The sequence below is a fragment of the Girardinichthys multiradiatus genome, chromosome 15 (genome assembly GCF_021462225.1).
Source record: "Girardinichthys multiradiatus isolate DD_20200921_A chromosome 15, DD_fGirMul_XY1, whole genome shotgun sequence".
NCBI lineage: Eukaryota > Metazoa > Chordata > Actinopteri > Cyprinodontiformes > Goodeidae > Girardinichthys > Girardinichthys multiradiatus.
The window spans coordinates 15,104,906-15,129,233 of NC_061808.1; the positions used below are offsets into that span (position 1 = coordinate 15,104,906).

The 24,328-nt window shown below is 39.6% G+C and overlaps 1 protein-coding gene across 2 annotated transcripts; it reads right to left on the reverse strand.

Moving 5' to 3' along the window:
- Nucleotides 1–1,960: 1,960 nt before the first annotated feature.
- On the reverse strand, nucleotides 1,961–21,768 carry cd164 (CD164 molecule, sialomucin). 2 transcript variants are annotated; one of them, XM_047388410.1, is made up of 6 exons: nucleotides 21,496–21,758; nucleotides 19,440–19,508; nucleotides 8,733–8,798; nucleotides 8,335–8,415; nucleotides 6,513–6,587; nucleotides 1,961–5,066 (listed from the first exon to the last, which is right to left on the reverse strand). In XM_047388410.1, exons 1-6 carry the CDS (start codon nucleotides 21,563–21,565, stop codon nucleotides 4,912–4,914), a joined length of 516 nt encoding a protein of 171 aa, XP_047244366.1. In that variant the 5' UTR covers nucleotides 21,566–21,758; the 3' UTR covers nucleotides 1,961–4,911. The 2 variants fall into 2 exon arrangements, with proteins under 2 accessions (XP_047244366.1, XP_047244367.1); XM_047388411.1 differs by lacking the exon at nucleotides 8,335–8,415 and having other exon boundaries at nucleotides 21,496–21,768.
- Nucleotides 21,769–24,328: the final 2,560 nt, after the last annotated feature.

Sequence of the window (24,328 nt, forward strand, 5' to 3'; positions counted from 1 at the left end):
AAAATAGAAATTATTCTGCGCAGATTCAGTCATTCAGCTGTTTCTTTCATTCGTCAATGAAAAACTTAAATGTTTTGTGAACTCTAATGGGAGCTGAGTGGACAGCCAAGTAATCTCTGGCCACAGATCAGATAAATGTGGATTTATTTCACTCCAAGTAGGAGGAACAGCTTCTTAACCACAAAACGTAGCTCAGCGAGCCGTTTTCTTTTCACTTCGGCTGTAAAAGTCATTACCCCCCCTGATTTTATGCTGGTTACATGACTTCTTTTTTTTTAATGACACCTTTATATTCATATAGACTGGTCAATCGCCTTTTATGGACTGAAGAACTGCATGTCCTCCTACCTCACAACATCCCCCTGTTTTATCTCCTTGTTTATTGGGGTTTTAATGTGCCATCAAGTTTCCAATTTGACCCTACAAGTACTGTACAGCAAGCTCAAGGATTTCTGCAACGAGATTGTTGTGCAGCTGACGTTTACTGGTCCTGCTATTCGCTTAATTAGGAGTTCACTGCATGACCAACAGAGACTAAACCTAATACATTGTTTTCTGCGCTCCAATATTAGATTACAGAGCATGGCTGGACACAATCAGGTTAGTGGAGGCAAGGTCCCTTGTATGCAGCAGCCATGCAACTTTGATACCTTGTGACTGCACATCCAAGTTTTCTGTCTAAATGGCAGCGCTGTGCTCTGATAAAACAAAAATCTGAGGTATTTTGCTGAGTGTGATATAACAGGAGTAAATCTTGTTAAAATGGTAGAACTTTAAGGAGCTTTTCATATAGAACTGAAACATCTGTCCATTCTTTTTGGTTTGTTTAGATGTGATAAACCTTAAAGTAACATCTCCAGTGTGTGGCAGTCAAAGGCTCACAGGACATGTCCTTGACATGAAGAATAGATCTTCCAAATTTAAATACCAATGAGCAAATATAACGTTTCACATTTTCTTTACTACATGCCTGAAGGACTAAAAATAACAGACTCCAGGACAAATTGCTCCACAAGCAACACCATACAGGTCAGCTGAAGAGAGAGCATGCACATGCATCCTCTCTAGCATTTACTTTGGGGTGATACATTTCTGTTACCTAAGCAGAACTTTGCTGGGAACAGAGGAAGTGTTTACCGTGTTGGGAAAAGCAATAGCCGTAACTGTAAAGTGAGTTTTGGTTGAACAAAAGCCCGTTAAAAAATAAAGGATTTACAAAGTTTGGACCGCAGCTGGAAGTAGTACTTCCAAAGCCAGCACACATCGATGTATTCATGACAAGACGCATTACTTGTCTTTTACCACTCTTGAACCAGAGATCGTCAGCAGTGTCTTACTATGATCAAGGAGAAAAATAACTGATTTAAAAAGCAAAGGAGGGGCCTAGTCAAAGTCTGGAGTTAAACCCGGTTAAGATGCAGTGGCTTGACCTTAAACAGGTTATTGATGATCAAAGCCCTTCCTATTTGGCTGAATTAAAACAAAGTGAACCAAAACTCCTCCACAGAAATGTAAAAGTTATTGCAAACACTTAATGGCAGATTAAAGGGATGATTACTTCGCCACACAGGGCTGATGGGTTTGGGTAGCTTCTCTCTTCATAAAATCATTAGAAAACTGCATTTTGTATTTACTCAGGTTGTCCTTTTCTGCTAAGCCAATTTTTGTAATGATCTGAAACATACGCTAAAAAGCAGGGAACACTTTTCCACGGCACTGTGCCTTACAATACACGCAGAGTATTGCAAACTTGCTTCCTCTGCAACCAGTGAATCTGTTGGGCACATATTAAGTTACATTAAAGACAAAGAATCAGTAGAACTTGATACGACACCTTTCATTGTCAGGGGAGCAGTAACCACAACAGCCGAGCCCCGCAAGGGTATCCTTGTCCTACGTATGCAAATTACAGGCCCCAACGAGACACACACGGGTATCAAATGAAGAGTAAATACAAATATTTGTTTAACAGTATTCAAACTTTATTGTTTTAACATTGTAAAATAAAAGGCAACACCAGAAAACAAGGCCAAAAATCAGGGGGCATCAGAGGCACAAAAAAGTGGGGTGGCACAAAGGAAGTAAAGACCGTTCAAGGGGAGGCATTGTGGCACTGTTCAGTGTCTACATATGGCTATATATATGTTTGTGTGTTAAAGTGGTGAGAGGGAAAAGTCAGAAGTCGTACCAACAAGAGCAATGGACAGAGAAACACTCAGCGCTACAGTGTATGCAATTAGCAATAAAGCCACAAGGCAAACAAGGCCAACACTGCCTGGTTGAAAACTGAACGGTGATTAAACTGGAGTGGGGGGTGGGGGTGTTGAAATAGAGAATACTAGAGGTCTGTGGTTACTTTACCTGTGTGTGTACGTGTGTGTGTGTGTGTGTGTTTTATTACAAATAGCTGCTCAGAAGCTGTTCAGGCTACAACTGGACTCATCCAGCTGAAATATGTTATTCATATAATGTTTTTTGTCTTTAAAAGCAGCATTTAATCTTAAAGCGGTACACTGAAACAGAAAGTGGCATCAGCATTGCCAGAACAGCTTGTCACTTTGCAACAGCTCTGTGGGATAGATCAAAAAGATTAAGGCTGAGAGCAACGAACACACATTTACGCAGAACACAGAAAACCGCTTTACAGGAGCCTGAAAGTGCCGAGTCCCGTTGATGTTTAGTCACTATGGCATCTCGTTTTACAACAAATGGAAATGGATGATAACTGAATAAGGCACTTTCCCTTCGAGAGGCAAGCAGATCAACACGATGGACGTCAGGCATCCGCAGATACAAGCGGTGTTGCGACACACCGGGGTGTCGACGTGCTGTTACAGAATGCAGCTAGAAAGCAGAGAGCGCTCAATAGCGTTTCGTTTGTGCGAATGGACTTAACACGCAGCAGAGAGGCAAACCAAAACGGTGCAGCTAGGGTGGACATTTGTTGTCTTCCTGCTCGTGACTGGAGGTTAATGCAGCAGAAACCATGCAACCTCAAAATAAGCAAGCATAAACAAACATCTGCATTCATTAATTGCTTAGCGGTCATAATCTTAATATTTAAACAGGCGTCTGATTTTATTTGTGAGCTAAACAAGAACCCATGTACAAAAAAAGATAAACAAATAGGGTTAGACATGCCAAAAACCCAGGACTTTGGCTTCATATACATCGTTTAAGGCATTCTTCCATTAGAATATGGGCTCATCACAAATAACCAAGTGGTTTTTGAATGTGTTTAAATTACTGGTTGCATATGCAATGAGAAAAGCATCCAGCATGCACTAACAGGGAACAAAAGCCATTCATACAAAATAAGTAGAGCCACCACAAGTTAAATGCTCTGATCAACATTTGGCTTTTCTTTCAGCAGGACAGAAACAGGACATGGCTATTTACAGGTTGGACAAAACTGAGAAATCCGGAAAAAAATTAAACACTAGGTGCTAGCTAGTAAGAAGACTAGGCTTCAACACAGCCACTTTGCTGTTATTCTGCACCTTTATATTACAAATCAATAAAATAGAGCTGAAATTCCTAATAAAACACCCAGTCTACATTTATGCCTCTTCTAAAAACTTATGTTTGAAGATAAAGCCCAATATTTTTACAATCTCCTAGTATAAACATCAGGTTTGAAAATCAGTCCTTCAGTCAGGTCTGAACCATGATGTAGCAAAGTTGAAGGCAATGCTGTTTAAATGATTCACTCCAAAGTCTCTAGTAGCGTGATCGCCCAATCGTCCTGCCGCGTTTGTTCTTTCTGCTGCACCTACAAACCAAACAAGGCCCCAGAAGGACAAAAAATCCTGTTTTCTTCAACGATAAAAGGCTCTTCAGTCCAGCCGGTACACCACCAATCTAAGCAATATCAGCGCCACGATACTGTTAATTCTCTCAAGGAAAAAAACTTTAAAAAGAAAAACTAAATCCTTTACTCGTTTTCACTCACACTGGACATCAAAGGCACTTCACTATCCACATCAAGAAAGGTGCATGCCGCCTCATCCTCTTCTGCACATTAAACTAATTACTATGGAAATATTCTACAATAATTCACTTTGACCCGGTTTAAATACCAAAACAGGAGAAGGGTTGCGCTCCACATGAGCCTCTGGTGAGATTTATAGATCGGGAAAAAGAAAAGATCTGGGAGATTTGTGGTTCTGAAATTAGCTCTATACATTATTTATTGCATTGGGCTGCTCTACTGGCAGTTGGCGTTTGACATTTTTAAGCATTTGATATTGGGTCAGAGGCTTCCCAGGAGGGACCAAACAGCAGAAAACACTCAACGCTCAAATAAGACTTAGTTGTGTTTTCCTAGGTTTGACATCAGATGATTAATTGTTGCTTTTATTTACATCCGATCAGCTGTGTGGAGAGAAAAAAAAAATCTAGCAGACTAAAATCAATCCTCAATCATCTGTTGCCACATTTAACACAAGCTCAAGCAGTGTTTCCAAAACAGGTAAAAAGAAAAAAAACATTTAAATATTCAAGCATCAACAGGAAAGCTTTTGTGTATACATGACTAATTCTTTATCTCTCATGTGGTGTGTTTAATTGAGAAAGGCATTGGAAGAGGGGCTGTGAATAACACAAGCCCACTCAGTTTGCTGGAAAACGCTCCATGCAGGATGACTAATGGCACGATGGAGGTGGGGGTAGCTGCTTGGTTACGTAATCTACATGTTTGAGACCTAGATGCACATCGGAGGAGATTGACTCGAGATATGCACGCTAAAATTAAATCAATCATAGAGTTGCACAGCTCTAAACATCATGTGACATGGAATACAAAAAAAATAAATAAAACTGTATGGAAACGCTGTTTGAGTCCACCCTGATGGGTGCGTGCCGGAGGATCTAAATTGTTTAGAACAGGCTGGATCCTAAAGTGCAGCCACTTCAGAGGGTGTGGTAGTTACGCTCTTTGGATTTGCAGAACTTGTAGAGGAAGAAGATAACAGCCTGAAGGCCCAGGACGAGCACTATTCCACCGATGAAGCTCGCAGCATCGAACGTTGAGTTCTTGTGAGGGGCGACTGGTGTGGTACTCAGTACTTTAAGGGGAAGACAAAGAAAAAATACAGAACAAAGGAGACTGGATATCAGGAAGTTTATAAACAGAGCAGCATTTAGAAGTGTTCTTGACCAATAGTTCTTCTCACTTTATAAAGTTTTTTATTTTATTTATTTGGCTATTTACTCATTTGAATCCAGATCTTATGAGCACTGGTAAAACTCACTAATGATATTCTGATGGCCGCAGGTAACAGACTTGTCCCGGTTAGATTATTTCATACAGTCAATCACAATATTCTTCAACAGAAACTCCAAACATGCTGTGGCGATCAAGGCCAATTTAGATCAAATTTGCCAGATTTTGTATTTGTATTCCTCTTAATGATAAAACTTCCTTACAGCAGGGTTACTTTTGGAGTATGACAGAGCGCTGTGCTCGGGCAACAATTATTCATATCCCTGGGAAACTTACGTTTCTTTTAATTCTTCAATCTTTTAATTTTACCAACATGCTTCTTCTGACTGGAAGTAAGATTAATATTTTTAAGTTTCCAGCCATAGTCCTGACTTGAATCTGATAGAGAATCTATGGAGTGAGATAAAGATTAAGGTGATTGCAAGGAAGGTCTTTAATAAATATTAAAAACATGAAAAAAAAGGTTTGATTGCTGTAATGCCAATAGGTTTTTCAGTCATTACTGAGAAGGTTAAACATTTTCTGCAATGTCATGACTGTAAAAGACTGATTGGATCCATCCTCTGCAAGCCAAAAATATGTTTGGCCAGCTGGATGGACTTTCGCTAGTTCTGAAGTCCAAATCTGACATAGATGTCAGTAACTGGGATGCTTAAACTGACAGAGTGGTGGGGACAGAAGTATGATGGAAAAGAAAGATGGATGACAACAATTAAGAGTTAATTGTAACCTAAATCATCATTGCATGTTTTCCTAGCATCATTCAGACCTTTTAATATTATATTTTCTCAGTATTGTGTATTGCACCCCATTTCCACTGACTGTGGTTCTCATCCCCTCTTTGGGCCTGATGACTCTGATCAAATATGAAATGATTACCAATGATCGCACTAAAATAAGTGTAGGTGACCTCCTATTATTTATGGGAGTCACATAACCTCGGCTCCTCATAGTGGACTATGAGTAGATTATAGAAAATAAATCATGGGCTGTCTGCAGCAGGATGAAACACAAAATGTTTATTGGACTTTTGGACCTGTGTTACTTATTGTTTTAGTTTCCTTGGTTAAAACGTTATTAAAAATACCAAATCAGACCTTTGTAAAAACCTGCTAGTAACAAAGTGACTAAAAATATAAATTATATTACAGAACTGTCTCAGTGATCCTGAAATATTGCTCAAGACCTGTTAGAACAATACCATAAAAGAAAAAGGAAAATAAATTATTCAGCACGCTACAGTAAGTTTAAACATTGAGGTGTCTGTTGATCTAAATGTCAGCCCTACCTGGGGTGGAGGCTGGAGTTGTAGAGGTGGAACTGTTACCACTATGAGGTGTGGTGGGGACCAACGTTGTATTATCTGAAAGCGGGTCACAGTAAGAACAAATCCTTTACAAATATAACCCTTTTCAGCTTGTAACCTCCTACAACAAACTTAATTTGGTAATTACAAAAACACAAGCGGAACACCTGCATCACTTTAAAGCCCAACCAAACATTAAATTCAACATATAAGTTGACATCAACTGAATAAAAGCTTATTGGCTGCCTCTCAGGACTCGCATATAGTTTCACTCACAGCCACAAAAGCAGTAGAGAAGAGTAAATGTGAAACTGTTGAAGAGATGAAGGTGTCGAGCATGTGCTTCACACAACGCTCTGCTTTTAGGAGTTTCTTCTGACTTCTACCTCTTGTTTCTCACTAAAAAAGCTCCTTCATGTTCCAGCAAATTACAATTTCTACAATAAAGCAGTGGCTTTTTTCACTTTTTAAAAGAGAATCAGCACTTTAAAGTGAGGGGAACAACATAAAGAATTTGATATTAAATTGAAGATTTTATGCAGCTTGATATTCTGCTAAATCCTTGTGCGTGTTTGCAAAGATTATTAGAATCCAGTGAATAAAAGCTACTATCCTATTGAATATGTCAATTATATAGGCAGTGATAGCTTCTTACTAGACTCCTGTTCTGACCACTTGTGTAGTCGCTCTACTAACATTTATACTGTCGTTTGACTGACGTCAAACCCTGTAATATCTCGTGGGCTTTGCACTTTGTGCTGAGCTACACTGCTTCCTCTCCTTTTGAGATTTGGCTGGAACGTGGTGATAAGGGTTAGGTCAACAACCACAACCCAAAAATAAAAACAGCAGCAACCAATACCAGGCAGAAATGCCGTAAGACCACAATAGGAGTCTGGGTATGGAGCTGGACCTCAGATTCTAGCTTTTTCCTGTCAGTAAATGCATCATGCTAAGCATTACCAGGGTGTTTGAAAATGAAAGGGAAGCACAAAAAGCGTCATGTTCTTTTAAAAGAAAACTCTCGATATATATGTTCAAGACATGTATGCATGTTTATTCAGACTGCAACAGAGCGAGAGAGAGCTAAAGTTTCAGCAGATCTGAAGCAGATTTTCTGAAGCAGTTTTCTGTTCAGCAGGCTGAACAGAAAACTGCAAAAATGCTCCGTCAGGAAAAATGCTGCATTTATGTTGACAATTTATTTTGAAATCTCAGCATTTAAAAAGGTAAGTATTCACATTCTCCAGAATATAAACAAGAAGACTGCTGTTTAGGAATGCTAACCGCCAATATAGAGGAGGTAAAAGCATTTTAACATATCAACTAGCCTTTGTTTTGGTGGGGCTGTCTACACATATTGCAGTGCAAGGAAATTGTTTATCATACAGATTTAAATTGTGTGCGTAAGGCAAACTTGTTGGATCGAGGTATGGGCTGGAGAGAAAGCTACAACGTTGGGGGGTTTTTCAGTTACTTAACACTACCTGGAACTAAGAAATTCAGACTTTACAGTGTAAGTTACTTTCTTGGTCCCAAAATAAAACTGAGGTAGAAGTGGTTTGGACTAGAACAGATGGAAGCTGACAGAACTACATTTATAATGACGGCTCTTTAAAAAACGTAAATAAATCATTTTAAAAATGCCACTTAAGGACTGATAGTGGACATTTTTCCTTTTGTGTATAGCTTTTAATTTAATGCAGTAACTAAACACTCTGAGCCTCATACAATACTTCTGACAGATTATAAAAAGATGAAAACAGACACCATGGACTACAAACGGACTTTCGACAGTGGTTACCTGGAGTAGTGGTGTTAGCAGCGGTGGGGACGACAGTTGTATTTGGGGAAACGGGGGCAGCCGGGGTTGAAGAAGGATCAGCTGGATAGGGAACCAACACCAGGACACAACATACAAAGGAAAGCCAGACAAAGCAACCAAACAACTAGATTATAGACAACAGATAAAGGGAAAAACACCCAAATAGCCCTGACTGATCATTAATAAACATTTTAGTAAGAGAATAATTAGACCCATCCAGAATCTGCAGAGAAAAAAAAAAGCCTAATCATGAAGAAATTAATCTTCTGTAAACCAATAAAGGCTCCGCTGATTCTATTGGGTCTAAAATAGCATGTTAATGCCAGAAGTATCAAACTTTTGTTATGTATTTAGACCTTGTACACAGATAAACTTACATGAACAGCTTGTGTTGCTGCAGGTGTGATTAGTAAGCAGGGTATGGTTGTGACAGCCGAGACTCGCTGAAAGACAAAATAAGAAACAAAAGGTGATTTGAGTCAGCACATTTTATTAAAACAGAATATCCTTATGCATGTTATAAATGAGCCACCAGAGCATGTCATACATTTAAAATATAACAACAACCAAAGATCCAAGATGGAGTGACTGACATTTATAGATTTATAAAAAGCAGCACTCAGATGCACCTGATGATGATGATGTTATGAACACTGAATCCGCACACAGCTTGATAAGCTCTTTTCCCATCTCCCCCCCCACAGAAAGGTAAGAGCAACTGCTCACACAGACCCACATCCCACTTCCACATCCTGGAGAGGGAGGATGTACCCTCTCTATCCTGCCCACCCTACCAGACCGCCTTGTCACTTTCAAGTTGGCATAACACATTTCTGTGCACCTTGACTGACATTTTGTTTTAGGCAAATGACTTAGAAAAGAGCTTGGGATATTCCACACAGATATATATTTTGTTTATTATAGAAATGACATAAAACTATTTTTAGGAATCCAACTACAGTGAATAACACAGAGCTATGATCATCTTTTTCATAGGTTACAGCTACTTGGCTTGCTTTGCGTCAATATAAATCCACCAGTAAAATCCAAGTGTACATCTATCTTGTATTAAAACAAATCTAAAATTACGTAGCAAAACAACAACAAAAAAAGGCCAATGGTTTTGTTCACTAATACAAAGATAACTTAAATATTCTGCAAGCTTGCTGATTATGACAATCGAATGCAGTCTAATCCAAGTGAGCGATGTCTCTTCTTCAACTTCAGTGCAGGTCCTGAAAGTGTTGTAGCCGTCACTGATGGACGATTACATATGTACTGCTATGGCTTCGGCGTGGTAAAACTACCTGCATGTTTTTAGGTGTGCCCCTGCTCAAAAACACTTAAATCAACCAATTTGATGGCCTACCTATTATTTTTTGACCATTTGTTTCAAGAAATATGAGGTGTTTTCTAACAAGGCGCAAATTTGAGTTCATAAGCGATTTATTTCACAAGCAAATAAGGCCTTTATTGACAACGGCAAACACTGTAATCGTTTATGAGACCTTATTCATTGCATTTATACCAAACCTATTCTGTTACCATTCAACATCCAAAATATGAGCAGCCGGATTTAACAGACAACATTATCTAATAGAAGTTGAATAGCAAAACATTAACAGGCAACAACTACAGGTGATAAAATGACAAACTGGAAATATGAATATCACTTTTCCTGTAATACAAATAGGAAGAAAATGTGAGCATAATGTTTGTTTATAGTCTAATCATTTAGGTGTATTACATAATACTGTGCAATCTAATCACTTATTAACCATGGCTAAGGAGAACTTTGCCCCATCGTCAGGACTGATCCTGTCTGTGCTTCATATTTAGGTCAAACAGAGACACAGCAAAGAGGGAGTTGATACATTACAACGATTTATAACCAGTATCCACAAAAACAGAGTATTTTTATGGATTTCTGTCACTTTCCTGGGTTTGGTCATGGTAAAAAACATTGCGTCATTGTGACAGCAAGCATCTTGTGACAATGCATTCTCCTCCACACCCAGCAATTGTCCTATGTACACTTAACAGCTGTTGTTAAAGTTTAACCATGAGACAGTTGTATAAAAGCTTGGGGACTAAAATAAATTACGTAGATATCAGATGTTTTCCAGATACCAAAAAAAAAAAAAAATGACTTCAAAATTACTGATTTTTTTAAAATCAAACAGTGTAAATAGGGCAGCAGTTAGGATGAAGCCTAACTTAGGAATGAAAAAAATAAAGATTGATCGACTTTGTGGTCATTTTTCCGGTATGAATAAAGTCACTGCTTCTTGACAAGACTCAAATAAACTGTTGGATAGTATATAGAAGGAAGGAGTCAAAGTGAGCCACATAAACAGCACCATCAGTTGAAACCCACCCACAACAAACAGCACTGGGACGATTTTGGGTTCAGGGTCATTAAGTTCTATACATTGATTGTCCTAACTAATCCAAGGTGAGGTTGTGAGAGGAATCGATCCAGGAGGTAAACCCAAGCAATCCTCTCCTCAGCTACACTCTCAAGCTCATTTTATTTTTTGGGGGGTGATTAACTTCTAGGAAACAAGGGTTCAGGGTAGCAAAATGAAAACATGCTTTAGAGGCTCTTCAGTCTCTTTTGAGCCATGCGTAAGCCGTTTGGGCTGCTACTACAGGCAAGTTGTTCACCATGTGGAGGTGTGATTTAACTGAAAAAAAACTTGAACGTATGTGAGAAATGTCACAGTAACAGCCACTTAATTGTCAGGATGAATGCTTCACGAAGCCATATACTGTGGGTTGTGTTGTGGCTTTAAAATTATGGTTAATATGAATGTAATGGAACCTTTTCACAATGTTTCATTAAATGTCTTGAATTATACAGAATTGGCAGAAATATGTATGATTAACCTTCAAAAACAGTCCAATCTGGTTGCAGATAAGTCCATTACAGGTCACTTAATGCTCCTAAATTTATTTCATATAAACCTTTGGAGATTTTATCAATCTGAATACAGGAAAAAGTGACCTACTTCCCTCTGCTCACTGCAACGGGTGCTGCTGAAAGCCTGCCTACGACTCTGTTGTTTCTAATAACCTGGAGCGACCAAACATAATGACTTCCACCAGATGGCTTTCCATAAATTACAGAAACGAACCAGGTTTACCACAAGGCAAGTTGGATGCAAATCTTGAAAACAACATTTCAGTTTCCAAATAAGGTAAAAAAAAACAAAAAAAAAAACTTCCTAGCTTTAACCTGCATGACATCTTCCACTGCTGTGCAGCAGATTATACATTATTCAGGCACAATGATCAGTTTGTGGAGCTCATGTTGCAGGAGTCTATTGAGACTGTGTAACTTTGCTTTTTGTTTAGTTATGTGAAGCATTCAGTAGCTCCTCACTCAAACGTCAGCAGCAGCCATTAAGCACAGCCCTGCCACTCTGCAGCTTTGCTTTGACAGGTTTTCGAACTAATCACTCTGCTGCATAACATCATTTAGCAGGATTTTTGTTCAAGTGGTCAGAGAAGAAAGCTAGAAAAAAAACTGTTTTTACCAGTTTTGATTTACATAAATAAAAAAGGTACATCTCAAAACCTTCCAATAGCATTGAAAAAATAATTTCAGCAGTAAACCCATTATACAGATTAATTACAGAGATATATAAATCAAGCCTTTATTTCCAATAATTTTGTGATTATGGTATAGAGCTAATTAAAATCCCAAGATTCAGTTTCTCAGAAAATTAATACAAAAAAATTAAAACTATTGAAATGATTTTTAATACAAAAATGTCGCTGAAAAGTATGTCCGTGTGCTGTTAAATATATACACTCAATACTCGTTTTGCATGAATTACTGCATCAATGCGACGCGGCATGGAGGCAATCAGCCCCTGGCTCTGCTAAGGTGTACTGAAAGCCCAGGTTGCTTTAAGAGAGGCCTTCATTTTTCATCTTGCTCTTGACAACGCTGAGGTCTTGGCCAATCAGGTAAGGCAACACCATGATCATCAAAACTGGTTTGGGCACTTTTTGCAGTGTGGCCAAAAGCAAAGTCCTGCTGGAAAATTAAATCTGCATTTCCATAAAGCTTTTCAACACAAGGAAGCATGAGGTGCTATGAAACGTCCTGTTAGATGGCTGAGCTGACATAGGAACACAGCGGAACAACATCAGCAGATATCATGTCTGACTTTCACTACCGACTGTGAAAATCTCCCCCCAAACTCCGAAAAGGGCTTAGCTTTACAATTTTCTCCAGGGTGCAGATCCCTGCTGCTTCTGCAACTCATTCCATTATATTTATTTCTTCCACTCAACTTTGCATGAATATGTTTGAAAAGCTTGTTAGCATTACCCTTCTTGTGATGGGTAAGACAAATTTTCTGAGAAACTGAAGCCATTCAAATCAAAACCATCCAAACTAACCAAATTAAATACTTTAAATATATCACTGTGTGCAATATGAGTTTTACATTTTGAAATCTTTGAAATATTTAAACTTTCGGTTGATATTCTAATCTATTGGGATGTACATGTACATTTTCAACAAAGTGTAGAAGTATAAAAACACCTTATTTTGTTCCAGCATCTTTTATGTAATCTAATAATCTGTGTATGTTTAACCTCATGAAGGTTTTCTCCCTTTCTCCGTGAGGTCAGAAGGATGTTTTGTCACAGGCAGCTGCAAAAGGTAGGACCCTCTCCCACACTTTGCCAAGATGGTGACATTATTATCACCGTGCTGTACAGCCATGTGGTCCTGGGAGTTAAGAGCTCTCAGCAGGCTCGGTCAGCCTGCACTTATGGCACCTCGGAGCTCACATGTACACGTGTAAGTTTTAGCAGCGTTAAAGCTGGAGACAGAAGGAAAACAGGCTCCTGATGCTGAGTGCTTATTTACAGAAAATCCCTAAAACCAAAAGTAAATCTGGTGATAATGTGGTGTTTACTTACTACCCGCAGTGTGCGGTTACCCTTTATTACAGAGAAGCCATCTCAGTGGACACGGCTGGCGTTCCAGCTGCCTGCTCTGTTCATTTTAAATAGGTGATCCCTTCCTGAACGTGGTAGGGTTTTATTTCCAGAGAGATTATGTTGTAAGCAGACTCTGTTTTTCTTCATGCCAAGTGGGCACACATGTGCTGCTTATTCTGGTCTCCAACGAGCTTTTACGAAGGACAAGGGTCATTCTGAAAGAGAATGATTTTACTTTATATAAACACAAGGAAATGTGTTAATCAAATCTTGTTTTAATTCTATGATTGCACAGACTAAATACCTAATGAATGCACACTGATACAATAGTCTCTGGGTTTTTGTGTCTGTGGGTGGCAAGCTGCTATTTCCTTCTCTGCACAAAATGTAACTGTTAACCAGGTCAGACCTCTCCCTTTGCAAAAACAACAAAAACCTACCCATCAAGTATTGCAAGGCTCTGAAAACGAGGGAGAATGCTTGTTGTTCTACCTGTTCTGCTAAACTTTCAAATGTATCACTGAATAATGCATAATCAGAGAACCTTTCAACAGTCACCATCAAAGCAGGCGGAGGGCGCGGTGTCACGAAATCTCGATATAGTCTCTCCTGGAGAGAATCAACGGCTCGCATAGGCGCGGTTGTCAAACAGGTCAGATCTCGTGACGTTTAAAACGCCTCTGGCTGCTGGTTCATGGAATTTTGTTGGAACCACTTCTGACGATTTTTTAGATCCCCCATTTGAGCCTTAATGGAACTGATATTCAAGTCTGATTTACCAGATTCTTTTGTCTTGACCTGCAGCCAAAACATTAATCCATTCACTGACAATCTTAAAGCAGATCTGTTATCCTATCAGCACACTTTCCTCTGACTTGTCTCTTACTTCTTTCCTTCCTATGTTTGCCCTGCTAGGAGATATTGCCAGCATCCTGCCACACATCCCCTCGCTTCCTCTCCTGTTTGTCTTCTTCAAAATGACAAGAGGCTCCTCTTACGTCACACTGAAATTTGAGGTCTTCTAAATGACAAGTTTAACGACACGGTTCCATTATATCTCGACTTAACCACAAAAAAAACTTTCATAGTAAAAAAATAATACATCATTCTTGAGAAAACAAGCAGCTTATCTTTTGATTTTTTTAAAATCCCCAAACTGTAGGGGGAAAAGCTTTAACCAAAAGTCGTAGGTTGACTCTGGAAACAGTTTGTCATGCATGCTTTGCTTCAGCAAGTGAATAATGCATCCCTTTAACAACCACAACAGCCAGCGGACTTCTGATAATGCTTAAGAAATGTCACCACAGCCCGTTTCCTAACTGCATTTCTATGCTGCAGAAATGGGAAATTTCTCAACTGAAGAAAACTGGTGTTTTAGGAAAACTTGCCTTACAACAGAATGATGCAAATATGAATATAAAATCAAATAAAAAAAGGAAAAGCATCTGAACTATCATTCCTTTACAATTAACTTTCAGTTGCAAAACCAGGAGTTCATACATTGGTCAATTTGACACAGAGAAACAGGATGTATTACTTTCTCTACTTCTGACGCAAAAGATCAGGATTAATATTATTAGTTCTGTTGAATTTGACCTGCATGAGACAAGTTGCACAAACGATCCGACAATCCAAGTTTTGGGACTTTAAAGTGTTTATAATTACAGTTAAATCCAAAAGGTCAATAAATCGTCACGGCAATCCACATTAGAAATAATCTGCTCGGAAATCAACGTCAAGGTAAGCAGGACAAAATGGAAATTATGTGAGAAAATAGTGATGAATTAAAACACGGGTTAGCTAAATGAAGCCAGGTTAGTGGAAACACCTCCAACAAATTACATATTTACAGATGCACTGAGAAATCGGCCGGTGACTGGAATCAGGCAATTTTCAGCTTAGGCTTCCCTGTCCGTTAGAAAAGCTAAAAAGCTGATCTTTTCCAAATCACTGAACACACCATATCTAACGGATCGATTTTTCAGAGTGGAGAATATTGGAAGACTCAAAATTTGGCTATTTCTTTTCATACCAGTAGGTCAGGTTTTTCAGCGTTCCCAGTCAGAAATGACACAACAACGGCCCCTAAGGTCAGCAATCCAACTTGGAAAACCAATGGTCTCCAAGCAACCTGACTGAACATTCAACATGGTTGCCACTCATATATAACATACATAACATAGAAAAGCTGCAGGTATGAAATATCTAATTACTGTTCGTGTCCTTGTCTGTCTCTCTCTGCCGCCATTTATCATTTCTACTGGAAACCCAAAATGCTGCCAAACAAATGATTTAAGAGCACGAGAAGCCATGCCGACCAGAACTGGCTGATGGTCGCTACATAACCACCTCAATGAGAAATATCGTGATGTTTTAATATTGCGAGACTTCGCACGACAAGATCTCGTTTCACCCCTAATTTTTGGGGATGCTTTCTGTTTAACGCAGCAGAAAATCCTTTAGGAGAGCATTAAGATGTTCTGTTAAAGTCATAAAGAAACTGTTTCTCTGCCAAAACAGTTTATGGAGCCTGATGCAACTTTTTTCAGTTTTTGACATGGAAATAACACATTTTATTGCATACCACTAACTATATCAAAAAACCCAAAGAGACACATAACGGCGCTCTGACGTGTTCTACTCAAGGTGGCACCATTCCCAGCCCTGAGCTCCAACTTCTGAGACCTCAGCAAATAACAAGAAGCCTGAATACAGGTCCTTCTCAAAATATTAGCATATTGTGATAAAGTTAATTATTTTCCATAATGTCATGATGAAAATTTAACATTCATATATTTTAGATTCATTGCACACTAACTGAAATATTTCAGGTCTTTTATTGTCTTAATACGGATTATTTTGGCATACAGCTCATGAAAACCCAAAATTCCTATCTCACAAAATTAGCATATTTCATCCGACCAATAAAAGAAAAGTGTTTTTAATACAAAAAACGTCAACCTTCAAATAATCATGTACAGTTATGCACTCAATACTTGGTCGGGAATCCTTTGGCAGAAATGACTGCTTCAATGCGGCGTGGCATGGAGGCAATCAGCCTGTGGCACTGCTGAGGTCTTATGGAGGCCCAGGATGCTTCGATAGCGGCCTTTAGCTCATCCAGAGTGTTGGGTCTTGAGTCTCTCAACGTTCTCTTCACAATATCCCACAGATTCTCTATGGGGTTCAGGTCAGGAGAGTTGGCAGGCCAATTGAGCACAGTGATACCATGGTCAGTAAACCATTTACCAGTGGTTTTGGCACTGTGAGCAGGTGCCAGGTCGTGCTGAAAAATGAAATCTTCATCTCCATAAAACTTTTCAGCAGATGGAAGCATGAAGTGCTCCAAAATCTCCTGATAGCTAGCTGCATTGACCCTGCCCTTGATAAAACACAGTGGACCAACACCAGCAGCTGACACGGCACCCAAGACCATCACTGACTGTGGGTACTTGACACTGGACCTCTGGCATTTTGGCATTTCCTTCTCCCCAGTCTTCCTCCAGACTCTGGCACCTTGATTTCCGAATGACATGCAGAATTTGCTTTCATCCGAAAAAAGTACTTTGGACCACTGAGCAACAGTCCAGTGCTGCTTCTCTGTAGCCCAGGTTAGGCGCTTCTGCCGCTGTTTCTGGTTCAAAAGTGACTTGACCTGGGGAATGCGGCACCCGCAGCCCATTTCCTGCACACGCCTGTGCACGGTGGCTCTGGATGTTTCTACTCCAGACTCAGTCCACTGCTTCCGCAGCTCCCCCAAGGTCTGGAATCGGCCCTTCTCCACAATCTTCCTCAGGGTCCGGTCACCTCTTCTCGTTGTGCAGCGTTTTCTGCCACACTTTTTCCTTCCCACATACTTCCCAGTGAGGTGCCTTGATACAGCACTCTGGGAACAGCCTATTCGTTCAGAAATGTCTTTCTGTGTCTTACCCTCTTGCTTGAGGGTGTCAATAGTGGCCTTCTGGACAGCAGTCAGGTCGGCAGTCTTACCCATGATTGGGGTTTTGAGTGATGAACCAGGCTGGGAGTTTTAAAGGCCTCAGGAATCTTTTGCAGGTGTTTAGAGTTAACTCGTTGATTCAGATGATTAGGTTCATAGCTCGTTTAGAGACCCTTTTAATGATATGCTAATTTTGTGAGATAGGAATTTTGGGTTTTCATGAGCTGTATGCCAAAATCATCCGTAGTAAGACAATAAAAGACCTGAAATATTTCAGTTAGTGTGCAATGAATCTAAAATATATGAATGTTAAATTTTCATCATGACATTATGGAAAATAATGAACTTTATCACAATATGCTAATATTTTGAGAAGGACCTGTACATTACAGTAAGTTAGGGGCAGTTAGTGGTATCAAGGTTTTAGAAAGATACAGTTTTAAAAGCACAAAAAAATGTTTAATCATACTGTTTCTACGGTTTAAAGCCCTTTTATTGAGGTGCAAGAAAAAGTGCCGAGTGACTGGAGATTAGAACAGTGTGCCCCTCCCCCACCTGTTGCTCCAAAGCTGCTCATTCAGCAGCCTAAAGGAAGGCAACTATACTTTCCCCTCGCTTTTAAAAAAGAAAAAAATAACTAAATATGTTCAATTGTAGGGCTGCAACCAACGATTATTTTGCTAATCGATTAATCTGTCGACTATTTTATCGATTAATAATCGGGGAGCGAGAGGTGCTTAACAGGAGATTTGTTTTACAGAATTTGAACCAGGGGAAGCTAAAGCTATGCCACTTGAGGAGTTCTGGATAGAGCATATTTACAGATGAGGGTTTTTCATCTTAAATACAAAATGTAAATTTTTTTGTACAATTTTGGCCAAATTACAGCTCAGAGTGGGTTGTTCTTTCAGCAAATGGCATGTTTTAGAGTCTGTATACTCTAGTTAACAATTATTGGATTAGTAAATTAGTTGACGATCACTTCAATAATCGATTAATTACGATTGATCCGATTAATTGTTTCAGCCCTATTCAATTGCACAAGATGTGGACCGTTATGGTGTGAAAAATACAGGGCACCACACATCACCCTTAGCAAGGCAACGTTGTAAGAAGTAACAGTTAATTATACAGTTTGTTAGTGTGTAAAATAAATAAGATCATATTGCTTATTTACGTTTCTGTGTAAATACTGTGATAATATTTCAACAACGCGGAAATCAGGAATAGATTTTGGAATTCAACAATAAGTCGACGATATAATGCAAATACATTTGTAGACTCTGTGAATTTGGTCTGAAGACTGTGGGTTTTCACGAGGAGTCTAAGAGATTTCACCCCTTCACAGTAAAAGTCAGACCCTCCTGACCGCTGCTCTCCAAGTGTTTGATGTAATGTACTTATCCGATAATTATCCCCGCTTCAGGCCGACAGCCATGTAGGAGAGATCCAAGCACAGCCTGTAAGCTGCTGTAACATTAGTCATTAAGTGTAACAGGGATTAAAACAAAGCTCCAAGTTTATGAACCAGAGAACAACTCTTTCTGCAAATTTTGTCCATCAACACCCAGAAAAAAAAAGCATGTTATGATCTGAATTGTCACCGACTCATATAACAGCGTTTCCCCTACCATTATCCAATGGGGGTGCTCCCTCCCGCCAACAAAACCGCCCACCCCCTCAAGAAAATCACGACGTAGTAAATGATTAAAGCTCAAACCTAATTATTCCTAATATAATTAATTAATAACCAATCATGGAATTAAGACTAGAATATTTTCAATGTTGATAATTATATTACTTTAAGACAACTAATAAATGTCTACAATTTGTTCTGGCAGGTGAAAAATTTACAAAATTGAAGATGAACCAGCAGTGCATCCCTAATATTTATTCTCCGAGCCTCGAACACTTAAATGTGAGTGGGCCTCCAATCAACTGCCTGATTCATTCCAGCCTTATCTTGTTTCTATAATTTACTGCCTAACGCTGGCCCTGAGCTGGCCAGTGTTGACACAAGACTATGGTTTAGCTCGGGCGTTTGAGAATAAGATGAGCCCTTCCTCCGCAGCCAGGAATCCAACTACCAACAAGTTCAGCTGTTTGCACAGTTCAGGGCACAAAAGCCAACCTGTGCTTCTTGGATCCACAACTGGTCACATATTTAGGAAGAGATACTTACTGGTGCAATTTAGCCACACGCAGTCATTCTGGGTGGCACATTTCTCACAATTAAAAATGGCACATCCATCTGGAAAGGAATCAGAAAAGCAATTTAGTGTTGGTCATTTGTGCATGAATGACTTTTAATGTGAAACATAGGATTTTGTCTCCATCTTTGTAGATTCAAACACACGGCCAGCTTATGATCAGGTTAAATATGTAAGCATAAACACAGAAGGCAGGAATTAAATAGAAAATACTTGTTGGGAGTTTCATAGCAGCACAAAGCAACAAATAAATATTTATCCAAGTGAAGGTTTAAATAAACTGGAATAAATGCATTTAATAAAAAATAGATACAATGTTTATATAAATATGTCAATTTATTATAAAGTACTTTAGTATTTATTATTTCTTATTTGTTGTAGTGGAGTTCATCAGTGTATAATTTAAACTGTAATCGTGGCTCAGAAATTAGTCTCCTAAATCTGATTGGTTAAGCTGCACGGCCATTTACCTGCAGATCAATCATCAATTGACTTTGATAAAAAAAGAAAAAACGTTTTTCAATATATTATTTTTTATTTTGGACCCTATATTCTCTTAGATCACTACAAATCTTACAATTCCCAGAGTGGTCAGACCTGGACTGGATTGTCTTATAATAAGTGACATATTTACAAACAAAATTAGCTACTCGTGAAAATGGTTATCCTTCTGTGAGAACTAATAAGGGCAACTGTGAAGCTGTTTACAAGAAAGGACAGAGCAGACTGTACTTCTTGAGGAAGCTTAGGTCCTTCAGTGTTTGCAGCAAGATGCTGCATATCTTCTATAAGTCTGTTGTGGAAAGTTCTGCCATCATCTGCTGGGGTAGCAGCATCAGAGCTATGGACCTAGAAAAGCTCAACAAGCTGATAAAAAAGGCTGGCTCTGTTCTGGGGACTCCTCTAAAACCTCTGGAGATCATTGTGCAAAGAAGGATTCTTCATAAAATGAAGAACATTATGGAGAACCCTGAGCATCCTCTTCATGAGACTGTTGTACCACAGCAGAGTTTCTTCAGTCAGAGGCTTCTTCAGATCTGCTGTAAGACGGAGCGCTACAGGAGATCCTTCCTGCCCACAGCCATCAGCATTTAAAACGGTTCTTTGAAGAAACCTTCATAATATGAGCTGCAACATTTAATTTTCCCTTTCGATGAATAAAGTATTTTTTATTTTTTTTTATTGAACTGAGTTGAATTTGCATGCCATTTTTGGCCCCTAGCCTACCATAGATGCGGTTCGTTACAAATCCCACAATAATGGCTGGTCAGACCTGGACTGGATTATACTAATAATATAAAAATGGAATGTTCTAAACAAATTCTACTTTTAAAAACTTCATCGTTCTTGTGTAATGAATAAAATAGTTATTTCAGTGCCTTACTTGGCCCTCAGACCATCCTAGATCAGGTCTTTCCCAAACCCCAAAATACACCGACTATCCAAATCTGGTGTTCAAATATGTCAAAACTTGCAATAATTGGAAAAACGACAATTTAATTATTTCGGGAAGGTTGGATCGATTTGGATCAGGCAAAGTGTGCTTCCAAATGAAAACTCAAAAAGGGTCAGTTTAAAGTAAGGCTGTAATATAATAACCTCTTCCGGATTCTCAAATCGCCATACCTGCTTCTGTTTTGTTTTTGTTTTGCAATCCATTCCTGTGTTATGAAATAATTAACCAATATCGCCCTGAACGTTACACAATACCGGTGTAATTCTAGGTCGCAGTACTTATTAACAAGCTAAAGCGTTAGCGGTTTCTGGAAGCACGTTTTCCTCTGGCCAGTGTGAATGTAAAGCTGACAAGTTACCAGAAACCGGAGAAATAATTGACGCAAACCACAACATTGATGTCAAAATAAGGAAACGAGACACCTGACGGGCACCGCAGTGAGCCGATATAAACTGGTGGTTTTAAAAAAAAAGAAAAAAAGTCAGTTTTTACAGTGGAGGAGGGAGGGGGGGGGGGGGGTCCTGGTTGCCTCTAGCCCGCTAGCTGGGCTCGGTGAGGTCGCAGAAACTTACCTGAGTCTACCAGGGCTGCTGCGCCAATCAGCGCCAGAGCTGCGGCGAAAAACACCACCTTCACGGACATGACTGCGGCCGACGTACAGCTCAGCCTGGTTCACACAGAGACGACTTATCTTCACGGAAACGTCGAGGATGTGAAAAGCGGAATTTCACGGTTCCTCTCTTGGTCTTTCTGAGGGCTGCTGCTGTTGATGTCTGCTAGCTCGACACTTCCTACTCGGCAGGTCATGTGGCGCTTCTTATGGGAGGGGTGAGAAACATCAAGAGAGTGGGCAGGAAACACGGAGCAGGCTGGTGATCGGAACCAGAAGGGGAGTTTTATATGGAGTTAAAGAAACACCGGTTTAAGCGCACATGTAACACAAAAGTCCACATATAGCCCACCTACGTACATACACACAATAACTTTTTTTTGTCTTATTTTTTATGTATTTATTTTTTTACTTTTCTTCTTCTATTTTCCCCTTCTCGACCTTAATACCAAACGTTATATTGGCCAAACATGGACTTTCTTGCCTGTTAGTTGGACTGGGTAGTCCTAAACTTAAATCCTGGTTGTTTAATACAATTTGTTGAAACCTGTCATAAATTTACTGCTCTTTTTTATTTTTATTTTTAATCTATATTTCATTAATTACTGACCCCCAGAGTGCATTAGATCAAAACCTGCAACAACTATACTGTTTAATCTTGGATTAGATTGTTCTGTAATGAAAACAGGGTTTTTAAAATATTGCTATTTCACTGTTTTGCTTTTGACCCCAGAACACCTCAGATCAGGTCCTATACAAACCCCACAATATTTAGAGAGGTCAGATGTGGACTAGGTTATCAAACATTTAAAAACTCATAAAAACATAATTTGTAAAAAAAAAAAAAAAAAGACCACCTGATATCAGATTCTATACAGTAACCTACAATAACCTGACTAGTGAAACTTGGAATGAATTATCTTATTATGAATCCTGAACTTATCTTGAATGTTAACAAATCTAATGAGACTATTGAAGATTTAAAGGTCAGTATATGATAAGAATTAGAGGTGTAAAAATAGCTGAAAAATACACTAGATTGGAGACGCAACAGTTGCAAGAAGGGACAAACCAGACTGTACTTCTTGATCCTACTGCAGGTCTTTCAGTGTTTGCAGCAAGATGCTGCATATCTCCTATAAGTCTGTTGTGGAGAGTTCTGCCATCATCTGTTGGGGTTGCAGCATCAGAGCTATGGACTTAAAAAAGCTTAACAAGCAGACAAAGAAGGATGACTCTTTTCTGGGGACTCCTCTGGAAGCTCTGAAGATGATGGTGCCATGAAGGATACTTCATAAAATGAAGAACATCATGGAGAACCCTGAGCAGCTTCTTCATTAGACTGTCATAAAACAACAGAGTAAGAAAGACTTTGCTCTTTCAATGAAGGAGCAGCACATACAGGTCCTTCTCAAAATATTAGCATATTGTGATAAAGTTCATTATTTTCCATAATGTCATGATGAAAATTTAACATTTATATATTTTAGATTCATTGCACACTAACTGAAATATTTCAGGTATTTTATTGTCTTAATACGGATGATTTTGGCATACAGCTCATGAAAACCCAAAATTCCTATCTCACAAAATTAGCATATTTCATCCGACCAGTAAAAGAAAAGTGTTTTTAATACAAAAAACGTCAACCTTCAAATAATCATGTACAGTTATGCACTCAATACTTGGTCGGGAATCCTTTGGCAGAAATGACTGCTTCAATGCGGCGTGGCATGGAGGCAATCAGCCTGTGGCACTGCTGAGGTCTTATGGAGGCCCAGGATGCTTCGATAGCGGCCTTTAGCTCATCCAGAGTGTTGGGTCTTGAGTCTCTCAATGTTCTCTTCACAATATCCCACAGATTCTCTATGGGGTTCAGGTCAGGAGAGTTGGCAGGCCAATTGAGCACAGTGATACCATGGTCAGTAAACCATTTACCAGTGGTTTTGGCACTGTGAGCAGGTGCCAGGTCGTGCTGAAAAATGAAATCTTAATCTCCATAAAGCTTTTCAGCAGATGGAAGCATGAAGTGCTCCAAAATCTCCTGATAGCTAGCTGCATTGACCCTGCCCTTGATAAAACACAGTGGACCAACACCAGCAGCTGACACGGCACCCCAGACCATCACTGACTGTGGATACTTGACACTGGACTTCTGGCATTTCCTTCTCCCCAGTCTTCCTCCAGACTCTGGCACCTTGATTTCTGAATGACATGCAGAATTTGCTTTCATCCGAAAAAAGTACTTTGGACCACTGAGCAACAGTCCAGTGCTGCTTCTCTGTAGCCCAGGTCAGGCGCTTCTGCCGCTGTTTCTGGTTCAAAAGTGGCTTGACCTGGGGAATGCGGCACCTGTAGACCATTTCCTGCACACGCCTGTGCACGGTGGCTCTGGATGTTTCTACTCCAGACTCAGTCCACTGCTTCCGCAGGTCCCCCAAAGTCTGGAATCGGCCCTTCTCTACAATCTTCCTCAGGGTCCGGTAACCTCTTCTCGTTGTGCAGCGTTTTCTGCCACACTTTTTCCTTCCCACAGACGTCCCACTGAGGTGCCTTGATACAGCACTCTGGGAACAACCTATTCGTTCAGAAATTTCTTTCTGTGTCTTACCCTCTTACTTGAGGGTGTCAATAGTGGCCTTCTGGACAGCAGTCAGGTCGGCAGTCTTACCCATGATTGGGGTTTTGAGTGATGAACCAGGCTGGGAGTTTTAAAGGCCTCAGGAATCTTTTGCAGGTGTTTAGAGTTAACTTGTTGATTCAGATGATGAGGTTCATAGCTCGTTTAGAGACCC

What these genes read in the sequence shown, in the direction of transcription:
- cd164 (XM_047388410.1), bottom strand. Translation starts at nt 21,565, where the DNA reads ATGTCCGTGAAGGTGGTGTTTTTCGCCGCAGCTCTGGCGCTGATTGGC. An exon ending in CGTGTGGCTAAATTGCACCA is followed by an intron (nt 8,799 to 19,439) that starts GTAAGTATCTCT and finishes TTTGTCTTTCAG; the next exon opens with CGAGTCTCGGCTGTCACAAC. An exon ending in AACTCCAGCCTCCACCCCAG is followed by an intron (nt 5,067 to 6,512) that starts GTAGGGCTGACA and finishes TTCCCCTTAAAG; the next exon opens with TACTGAGTACCACACCAGTC.